Below are 11,896 nucleotides of genomic sequence, written 5' to 3'. Positions count from 1 at the left end.
AAATACACTGCTTTTGTTTCAATTAATTTTGAAAATAATGATAATTTTTGGACGATATAACTTTGTCATTATTAAGCTAGATTTTTAAAACATAAATTAACACAGAATTTTGATGGAAGGTTCTAATTTAGATCATTTTAAACATGAAGTTTGTATCATAAAGCCAGGGACGGTGTCAGTCAAGATGGTACCAAAAGGATCGAAATTTCAACATAGCCTTGTTTTAAGCATCTCTCTCTCTCTCTCTCTCTCTCTCTCGCAATCTATAACTGACATGTAGATTTTTTTTCAACTTTTTAACTTGAGGTCCCAATTAAGAACAGAAATATCTATAGTTCCGATACTGGTATTTTCCCTGAAAAATATCTTTACTGCCTGACTGGCCTTCGTGCCGGTGGCACGTTAAAGCACCCACTACACTCTCGGAGTGGTTGGCGTTAGGAAGGGCATCCAGCTGTACAAACTCTGCCAGATCAGATTGGAGCCTGGTGCAGCCATCTGGTTCACCAGTCCGCAGTCAAATCATCCAACCCATGCTAGCATGGAAGGCGAACGTTAAACGATGATGAAAACAGAGAGAAAGAAAAGAGAAAAAAAAATACAATAAATTGATAACAATTTAAATCAACAACAAAATCAGTGAACTTTTCCATCAATTCTAGTTGAATAATTAATGTCATTTTTTTTATTGCCAAGCAGGACATAGTACATTGAGTGTCTGACTGTATGTGTGTGTGTGTATGTATATATATATATATATATATATATATATGATAAAATTTACTGGTCACAACCATCAAGTAAGCTTCTCATCAGTTCAAGAAATAAATTCTCCATCAGCAGTCTTTTCAATACTTTTTATGAAGAAACTTTGGTCAATAGCTGCAACTTTTCAGTTTATTTATCAAACTCTTTGCCAAAACAAGGTTCATCTCTAAACCAAGCTTTAATCAATACATAGTTCAGTTTCCATTCCCTTACAAAATGCACTGACTTAAACTTTCTCATTTTTTACTCATTTTTTTTTTCTTTCTTTTCTCAAATTCATATTTTCCTCATCATCAACAATATTAATGTTGTTATTATTAGTTAAAAAAAAAACATGAAGAAATCCATGAAAATATGGAATTGATAAATATCAAGAGCAAATAAATATATAAATAAAAATCAGCCTCCAACATTTTTTTCCTTTTTTTGTGGGTATGTGGAGGTTTGTCCTGGAACACAAAACAGACCAACAGAACAAAAGAAAGCAAAACACATGGCAATAAATAAAATCCAAATTTACATGTGTGTGTATGTTTATATATATATATATATACACACACACACATGCATGCATATACAAGTGTGAGTGTGCACATAGACACATCAATATGAAATGCAGAAGAAGGAGAGTGAAGTTTAACCAAATTGCAAAATTAAACTTAAAAATTATTATAACACCTTTTAAAAATGTGCTTTTGACCACAAGTGCCAACCAGGTATTTTTTCCCCCTTTTTTATGAGTCTCCACAAGAAACAATACAATTCAAATGATGTAAGCCTTATCTGAATTATGATGTGAAAAACAGCTACCCATTTAGCAATTAGCGCATACTCTCTCTCTCTCATATGTTGTGTTGAAACAAGTATCACCATCTTATAAGCAGTGTCATTTGTTTCTAATATTTCATGAAACATGAAATATTTCCTTGCCTGCAATCAAGTCTGGCAACAGGAAGTGTATCTGGTCACAGTAAATCTGCCTCAACAAATCCCATATAAGCATGGAACACTTGATGTTAAAACAATGATGATGATATATGTTTTGTATATTATATCACACACACGCACATATATACATATGTATAATGTCTAACATTCAATATCATGTTTATATATATGTAGCGCAGCCATGGCTTATGATTAAGAATTTTACTTCACAACTAAGAGATTCTGAGTTTGATAATACTGCATGATACCTTCAGTAAAGGCCTCTATGTATAGCTCAAAGTTGCCCCAATACTTTGTGAGTGAAATTGTGCAGAATCCTGTGTGCATATATATATATGAGTCCATGCCCATCCAAGTTTGTGCATATGTTTAACATAACACAACCAGCTAAAAATCAAAACTGCCAGAGAGAAGGTATCTTAGACACTTGATAAATACACACCAATAAATAAGTATAAGATTGGGGCTGATATGCTCAATTAAAACTCCTTGAAGGTGTTGCCCCAGCATGGCTATAGTCCAATGACTAAAAGTAGTAAAAGAATGGGTGTGTATTAGATATAAATGTGTGTGAGTGTTAATGTCAAATATATATTTAAGGCAAGCTGGCAGAACCAGTAAAGAGTCAGAAGAAATGCCCTTGTGGCTCTTTACATTCCGAGTTCAAATCCTGCCGAGGTCAACTTTGCCTACCAACCCTCCAAGGTTTTTTAATATAGAGTAACCAATGAGAACTGGGGTCGATGGTATTGGCTTATCTTTTCCTCTTGAAATTGATGGCCTTGTGTCAAAATTAGAACCAAGATATATATATATATATAGACATACACATGTATATATACATTATATATTTATATACTCTAAATATATATTATAAATATTATACATATATGTGTATATATATAGTGTATATGTTATAAATATGTATAGATGAGGAAATGGAGATCTGTATGGAAGTAATACTGAACAAGAAATAGAAAATATAATACTTCCTCTCGTTGTTACAATTTTATGTGATACAGGTGTTATTTATAAAATAAAACAGTAAATGCAAATACAATACGCAATAGAAATTCTTCAACATTGTTATTTGTTGTTGTTAAGGAATTCATACAAATATTTCAGAGGAAAGCATATAAAATATGGAACCAAAAAATTACCTCGATAATATTGGAATGCCCATTATCTAAACCCTGATACTACCCCTGCCAAGTTTCTTGAATAATTGCTACAAGCAATATTTTTTTGTTTAAATATAATTTATTTCAAGATTTCTATTAAGGATTTTCAATGTTTTTTTTTTGTATTTTTTTCTTCTTTTTCTTAAGAATATTAAAGTGGACATCATTTCCAATAGTTTCCAAGATATGGCAGTATATGCAGATTTATTAATAACCTTTTAGCTCACTGGAGAATAAATCATAGGCTAGCCAGTAGAACTTTGAACTGGTTATCAAAACAAACAAAAAAACAATTTTAATAAAAGAAAGTTCCATTTTCCTAAACTGAAAGTCCCCATTCTGCAGATTCAACGCCATAGCAGACAGGAGAATACAAGTTTCAAATTGGGAAACAAAGGGACATTGTTAGGGCTTATTTTACAGCAGCATTACAAACCTAATCTGACCTGAGATAAAGCATTTATTGCAAACTGGTAGAGCTGTTTACTTAAACAAGCTTGTCCATAATCACTTAGTACCTTTACAACTTGGTTGTGCATATTTTTTTTTGACAAGTAAGGTATAATGCCTTTCTCAAGGATCAGGCTGATTGTGATGAGATAAAATAGCTGATGGTTTGTACTCAGTTGGCTGTTGCAGATCATAGAATCTATAAATAAAACATTTTTATTTTAGATATCTGAATGTTATTCAAGAAATGCAATTAGATGAAAGAACATAACCACCAGTGAAAAAAAAAAAAAAAATTTTTAATTCAGCTGAAAAGCTAAATGTTCTCCAGATATCTTCTTCAAATGAAATTTATCATTTTATACTCAGCATTTTAGTGAAGATCATAATTATTAAGGAAGAAGATGAATTAAAGCCAAAAGATTTCCACTTTCAAAATAAAAAAAAGTGTTTCAAAATTCATTAACAAAAAAGTATTGAAAAGGAGATCACTTCATTTATATATGTCAGGAAAAAAAAATAAATTAAGGTTCTTTAATAAATCAAATCTCTAATGGTGGCAAATGAAGAAAGACCATCAGTAAGAATAAAAAATGATTGATATTATAAATAGTGAGTGTTGATCCAAATTAACAGTGAAATAAAAATGATTGTTAAAAAAATACAAAAGACAAAAAAGTTGAAAAGAAACCAACAAACAAAATTAAATAAATAATAAAAACTGTTGTTTTATAATCCTGATATAGACACCAAGGCTGGCTCTAAAATTCCTGAGACCCCATTCAAGCTAAGCTTTGGCGCCCCTGTATCGCAAAGTTTGGTGTATTAGAACTGTCACTATGACAATGTTTACTGAGGGAGTGAGAGAGACAGAAAGAATGTTGAAAAGTTTTACAATATGTTTTTTTAGAACTTTTGAACGTGATTAAAAATTCTCTTTTTTATTTTGTCTTTGTATTTTGATGGTTTAACATTTCCAGGACATATTTCTCATAAAATACATAGTCCACATGTATCAATTAATTTTGAAAATAATCAAGATCCAGAGGAATTCAATAAACTTTTATTATCATTATCATTATTATTAAGCTGGTATTTGGAACATGAATTAACAGAAATTTCTGATTTAAGATAATGATGGAAGGTTTTACTTTAAATATGAACAATTTGAAACAAGAAATTTTATACCATTGAATCAGAGTTGATATCAAAAGGGTTAAACAGATAAAAAAATGCTACTTGTTAGCATTTTGTGCTCTGAAATAATTGCCAGAGGCTGTTGTACAATGAGCTGGCCTTGATAGCAACTAAATTAATGAACAGTGAGAGTAAAAGCATCTCACTACTTAAATGTAACACTTTATTTAATATTTTGTTTAAAAGATTATATTCAAATATTTTAAATTTGGAAAAAGAAAAAAAAAACAATTCCATGAATGTAAACTTAAGGAACCAATATTATTTTATTCAAAAATTTAATTTCATTCTTTCTCTCTCTCTCTCTCAAAAAATTCCTTTCTTAACCCTTTAGCATTCAGATTACTGTCAAATATGATGCTTATTTATTCACATTGTTTTCAATTAATCATGCATTATCTCATAGTTTTGTGATTTTGATGACATTAGGTCAGAAGTGGCCAATTTGAACAGAAAACTGTTAGAATATTTGGGCCGAATATGATAAATTTAAATGCTAATGGGTTAAATTATGCTCTGAATTTTTAAATAATACTTAAAAACAATTCTTCACTATGTGTTCCAGTTTGTTAGCATGATTATGTTTTACTTTATGCTCAATTATCAAACAGTTGCTTCTGGCCAAAATCCCCCTTAAGAGGTTGGCTCTTTAAATAAAGGGTCGATGGTTCACATCTCATTACTGGCATTGTTTTATTCTGTGTCTTGTCATCACTAAGAATCAGTCTACCTGAATGTAAACAGTCATTGAAAGGCAGTATACTGCACTTCTAATACATAGTAGAAGCACTGAATAACCTGTGGACATTTTGTTAGCATGAAATCCTAGGTCCATTAGATTGGAATTCTGTTACAGAGAGAGTCCCTTCAGAAGATGTCTCCCAAGTGCTTTAAGCTTCTTAAAGATTAGGATAAACTCTAGCCCCACTCCCTTTTACGTCTTCTAGGAACAGTGAAGGATTAAAAAAGTAAAACAGAAAAGCAACCATTTATCTCTGCTATTATAGATTATGCAAATTCAGCTACTAAATAGTAAAATGGGAATGTTAAGTATTTTCGAGACAAATAAAGGAAATATACTTCACTTAGTGGTGGCAAGATGTTAACTCAATACCCTATGGAGTCAGTAACCTAGGCTTAACCACTGTTGATTATAAACCTATGGAGTAATAAAGAGAAGAGGAAAGTATACTTTGAACATTACACTAAACTTACTGGGAAATATATAAATATAGTACAATCATTTCCTTCAAAAACTTCCCAACTGAGCATTAATGGTGTGATATAAATGCAGAGGAATGATATTTACTGCAAGGCACAGTTTTAGTTCAAGAGAACTACAACAAAAATAGCAAGTGATTACAAAGGATACACCATAAGTTTTCTTCATTTTTCTTTTCCTTTTTTTTTTTAATTTGATGTAAACCATTTCTGTCAAATGTCTACATATGAAGTTCAATAAATATGCTTTGAAATCAATTAAACAAAAAAATATTAGGTACAGTGATAGAATAATGTAAGGATGAAGAATTCATTAAGTCTAACAGCTTGTTGTGACATAAATATGAACAAAAAGAAAAATTTCAATCTAATTAGTGAAAACTGAAAAACTATCAAATTAAATGGATGCATATCAAATCAGAAGAATAAATAATATTTTCTTCACTTTGATAAAAATATAAACTGCTCAACGACCCGTGACAATAGCTGCTGACATATGTTTCCCGTGAAACAAATAAATAAAACTCAATATTTAAAAGAATTTTTTTTTTAAATGTTGACATTATCATATTTTAAAATCTGTAAATAAACACAATTATGATTGACAGTACTTTCAACTGAAAAATTTACTTCTTTCTTTTTAAGTCTTTCTTCGCCTAGCTTTTTGTAGGAAATACACAAGATAAATTTATTTCCATGTTGAATGTATCTTTTTTCTGTTACAAGCTATCTCAGAATATATGCACATGTAAAGAGGGAGAAAGAGAGAACAGTGGTGTGAATGTTGAGTGAATTAATGTATAAGTCTGGTTGGTTTGTTTCTCCCATCCATAAACATCAGTAATTCAGATTATATCACAGCAGAGTTCTGAAAATCAAAGCTTGACTGAACAAAAGAGATCTTCTTGTATGATTCACAAGCCAAGTAGATGATGAACATACGGTAATAACTATTCGCCATTAATCAGACTTTCTGTCTAAAGTTCAACAGATTTGGCTAGTCAGTATTCAGCTTTTTGATTCTGGGCGTTTCACTGATTTTCGTTTCGGACTAGGATCAGTAATAGCATTGTTAGTTTCCTTCATGCATAACCGGTTGGAAGCTATTTTCAGAAGTTCCTCGAGATTTTCCTTGAAACATAAAATTAAAAAATAAATATATGTGTACATATAGACATACATATATGTATATAATGGTTTTTAACATAAGTACAAATCCATACAGTTTTATTGTGTGCATGTGCGTGTTTGTTAAAATATATTAATCCTTGTATCTGACTGTTACTTTAACAATACATAAAGGTTGAAAATGAAAGTCGATGTAGAGTGATTTGAACAAAGAACATAAAGAGTGTAAGTAAATACTATAAAATATTTTGTATTGTTTGCCACCAATTCTGCCGTTCAACTCGTGTATGTTTGTATACACACACATACAAATATATATATGTATTGCCTTCATATATATACAAATATATATATATGTATTGCGGGCACATATGTCATGACGATGACATATATGCCGGCATGGAAGGCAGACATTAAACAATGATTATGATGATACACACACACAGACACAAACAAATACACAGAAGACATTTTAAAATCTGTAAATGCACATATAATAGAGAATTCTAGCAAACATCTGAGAGATTTTGAAATTCACAATTTCTAATGATGCTTTCATTACACATACTATCTTAGCTACAGAGTATAAACATGTTTACACTTTTATTGATCTATATATCAACTAAACTTCTCTCTACATAAACCTAATTATCCAGTTAACCCTCTACATGAACCTAATTATCCAGTTAACCCTCCCAGCATATTCAACTTATTTCATGCATCAAGCTTTGAACTCAACGCTTTAATGCTATAATAAAAAAATTCAAGCACACTATAAAGTCTCAGATCTCCCAATTTATCAGAGTTAAACTCGTTACATAGTTAGTCCAAGACAACAGTCTTAAAATCACACACACACCCCTCCAATGTAGGTGCATGGCCTGAGATTTTGGGAGGAAGAGCAAGTCAATTACATTGACCCCAGAGCTCAACTGGTATGTATTTCATAAACCTCAAAAGCATTTGAACTGAAGAGGTAAAGCTAGAAGAAATGTTAAGCATTTTGTACAGCATGCTGATGATTCTACCAATTCACCACCTTCTTAACTCTCAATATTAGTAGCCAAATCTATTTGTTATTTTTAAAATAGGGATTCCATGCTTTAACGACAACAAATAGGTTCAAACAGCCTGAGACTTCACAGTATGGCTTGGATCCTGGTCTTCATATTTCCTTATGGCATGTCATTCAAAGAATATGTGAAATAAGTTGAATAAAATATAGATATTCCATGTTTGAGATGTTAATAAATAACATCAGTGGTTAGACTTCAACTCAAATAATATGAAATCTCAGCTCAAGTTGAGCTGAGGTTTGCCTTTCATCCTATTTGCATATCTGAAGAGTCAGACCAATATGTTGTTCCAAAGCTCTTGAATAGGGTTTTTCATGACTCCCCTGATCCCAGTGAAACAGTTAAGAACATAACAGAGGAAACTCTTCACTCTGTGTCCATTTATATCTTTCAGTTACCCAAAATTCATAAATGATCAATCAGGAGGAAATGCAATCAAAACAAACAGTTTTCAAAATCTAATTATCATCTTGAGAGTTAATCAACAATAATCATTTCTTACAAGATACAGACACTGCTCAGTGACCATTAGGAAAAGAGAAAAATAATACTTTCATCCAAAACATTATTGCGGTTAGCTATTCTAGTCTGTTGTAGCCTAATGTTAACTTACCACTGTTTCCTTATCTAACTTAGCCAATCACAGCTTTAAAATTAAAATCAACACTTTTGCTACATTCCTTTTCCTCCACCACCAATCCCACCATACTGAAAGTAAATTCCCATAATATTCCCCCACACACGAGAAATAAATAAAGAGAAGAGGAATAGTTAAGTATAAATATTAGAAAAGGAAATAAGTAAGAGATTAAAAACTTACATCAGAAAATCTGTAATAAAGCTTACAGGCTTTCAGGTTTCGCTTCTTTTGGATGTGAGCAAGTGCATGATCCAAACAATACAAACTTTCATCTACTTCATTCACAACCTAATTATTTAAAAACAGAGATATTAATTAGATGAAAGTATTATTAAAAGTAAAAAAAAATGTAAAGACAAGTTCAAAGAGTTGATATATTAGTGAGGTTACACAAGAGTAAAAAATTAGAGTGGACAAGTATGGTTACAGAAAATTGTAACATTTTGCTTTGCTGAGGAAGCCAAATAAATCTGAAATACACCTGAAGTTCTCACCAAAGATCAGAGTCACTCTTCATTCAATTTTTATGTATTTAAATTTTAGTTTCTTCCCTTGCATTTCTTGATCAGAATTAATCAGCGAAGCAAATGATTTTTGTTTTCTTTTTACTACAGATAATTTTAATAAAATATCTTGTAGTTCATTACATTAAGTATGTTAACCCTATACTTAATTATGTTTTCCATGCAGAAGGCATCCCTGTGTACTCCTACCCCACCTTCACCAACATCTTTATCACTCAAAATCTTTATATTTCTCAGTCACCTACAATCTGGCAGGTGCTGTTAACCCTTCAGCATTTAAAATGGCCATGTGTAACCAAAATATTCAACATGTTTTATATTTAAACTGGCCAAATTTGGCCTCTCACACCAACCCAACAAAGTCATCCTAAAAATAAACAGTCACCTCATCAAAATCGCAAAGCTACAAGACAATGCATGATTAATTCAAAATAATTTGAATAAATAAGCTTTATATTTAACAGAACAATCTGTATGTTGAAGACATTGTTTGACAGTGTTTAGCTGACACAGTTTAATAATAATGAAATATGTCCAAAATTGCTAAACACTAAGGAATAAAGTGTTTTCCTGAGAAATTTCAAAGGGGTGTAGTCACATTAGCTCCAGGGGTCCCAAAGTACTTTAGAACATGAAAAGCTTATGAATACCAGAACGCCTCATTAATTAATTAAATGAAAATAAGTTTGAGAAAATTAAATAGTTGTCACACAATAACAAACAAATTATTTTACCATGGAAAAGTAGCAAATCCTTTTGTAGACTTCGCATCTATTTTCACTGCTTCCGTCATTGGCACGCTTACGTTTGAAAGAGGACACTAAAGGTTCATGAGCATTCATTCGTGCAGAATTCTTCAGACCAGCATCGTAAAGTTGTTTCCTCAATGATAGTTCATGTTCTCTGATAATATAACAGACAGATACAAATATTGGCACAAAGCTAGCAATTTCAGAGGATAGTGGGAGAGGGAGAAGCCAGTTACATTGATCTCAGTACTCAACTGCTACTTATTTTATCAACCACAAAAGGATGAAAGGCAAAGTCAACCTCAGCAGAATTTGAACTTAGAACATGAAGACAGATGAAATGCTACTAAGCATTTTGCCCGGTGTGCTAATGATTCTGCCAGCTTGCTGCCTTAAGACATGCAAATATTGATTTCAAATTTCAGCACAAGGTCAACATTTCCAGGAGATAGGGGTAAATTGATTACATTAAGCCCAGTGTTCAACTGGTACTTATTTTATCAACCTTGAAAGGATGAAAGGCAAACCTCAGTGGAATTTGAAGTGGGAATGTAAAGACGGACGAAATGTCACTAAGCATTTTATCCAGTGTACAGAGGATTCTGTCAGCTTGCTGCCAAAGACAGAGATACAAATATTAAAAAAGGAAAATATCACAGTTATTTCTGGAGATGTAAAAAGATCTTTTACAGACAACCTTCCTATAGCCAAAACAAAAATGAATAAATAAAAAAATTATTTCAGCTTGAACACCTAAACATTTACAAAGATTAACACCTACATTTGATTATTGTTCACATTGCAAGATCAGAGCAACTATCATACATATACACAGTATTAATGGCATCTACATAAAAATTTATCTTACCACTGGGCAAGCTTTTAATGCATAGTTGGAATGTGTCCTCTCTCTCTAGCATACTGCAAATGCAATTGTCTCTGCATCTCCAAACTAGTCACCATACAACATATAAAACTTCATCTGCTGCACTAACACCACCTCCACCTTCCTTTACCTTAACTGAATTTCAATGAGATTCCCTACTAAACACTTAACCAAAATATTCCATTTAGTTTTATCAGTGTTTGTATTCTTGGAGACTTGTAAACTGTTAAGCCTCACCCATCACCACTCTATCTTGCTTCTTCATTGTTATTCAACAATAGGATCAAGCAGACCTATGATCAAAAACATCCCAACCAGAACCACCCTCTCTTCCTTTACTGCTTAGACATCAGAAGATCTACATATAGTTTCCCTTCAATTTTTATTTTTTCAATAGTTATAATAAGTAGCAAGATGCTGTGCTAGTAAAGATATACCCAATCCATGCAAACATGGTAAAAGTGACGTGTGATGGTGGCAATAAATATCTTCATAGATCATTAAAAAGATAGTTTACATATTATTTCAAGCTTTCTATTTTATTTGAGATTTTTAAAACTGTAAGTCGTTGAATGTTACACAAATTTAGACTTTGATATTTTTAAGATTAAAACCCAACAGTCCACTACACATACAAGAGGTATAAACCTGCATTCATGAACTGACACAAACCTACAGTTTATTGTGTGAGTTAAGTTGTCATTGTTGATACTCACATGGCTTTTATTAAAAATGGAATGGCTTGCATTAACAATTCCTCAGAGACAGCAGGCTCAGTTTTCACCATATGTCGGAGCAAAGAATCCAAAGAAAACATCTCTGGCCATAAACAATTCTTTCGCAAAACCTAGAACAGAAGAAATTTCAATTAACATGATTTTATATATGTATAAGTATATTCTTTTATTCTTTTACCCGTTTCAGTTATTTGATTGTGGCCATGCTAGAGCACTGCCTTTAGTCGAACAAATTGACCCTAGGACTTATTTTTTGTAAGCCTAGTACTTTTTCTATCGGTTTCTTTTGCCAAACCACTAAGTTATGGGGGCATAAAGACACCAACATCAGTTGTCAGGTGATGGTGGGAGGACAAACACAGACACACAAAATTACATGCACATATATATA

At 31.8% G+C, this 11,896-nt stretch overlaps 1 protein-coding gene across 4 annotated transcripts in view; it reads right to left on the bottom strand.

The window, feature by feature from the left end:
* Window positions 1–642: 642 nt before the first annotated feature.
* The window catches only part of LOC106878978 (protein Jumonji), a 203,713-nt gene continuing 192,459 nt past the window's right edge, over window positions 643–11,896 (bottom strand). For all 4 annotated transcript variants that reach the window (XM_052966146.1, XM_014928354.2, XM_014928353.2 and 1 more), the window contains 4 exons: window positions 11,485–11,615; window positions 9,868–10,036; window positions 8,790–8,897; window positions 643–6,896 (listed from right to left, as the gene is read on the bottom strand). In XM_052966146.1, the coding sequence (XP_052822106.1) occupies window positions 6,774–6,896; window positions 8,790–8,897; window positions 9,868–10,036; window positions 11,485–11,615 (531 nt within the window). In that variant the 3' untranslated portion in view covers window positions 643–6,773. The remainder of the gene's footprint in view (window positions 6,897–8,789; window positions 8,898–9,867; window positions 10,037–11,484; window positions 11,616–11,896) is intronic.

The sequence above is a fragment of the Octopus bimaculoides genome, chromosome 1 (genome assembly GCF_001194135.2).
Source record: "Octopus bimaculoides isolate UCB-OBI-ISO-001 chromosome 1, ASM119413v2, whole genome shotgun sequence".
NCBI classification, from domain to species: domain Eukaryota; kingdom Metazoa; phylum Mollusca; class Cephalopoda; order Octopoda; family Octopodidae; genus Octopus; species Octopus bimaculoides.
The sequence above is the reverse complement of the archived record's forward strand: the minus strand, read 5'-3'. Positions and strand labels throughout refer to the sequence as shown.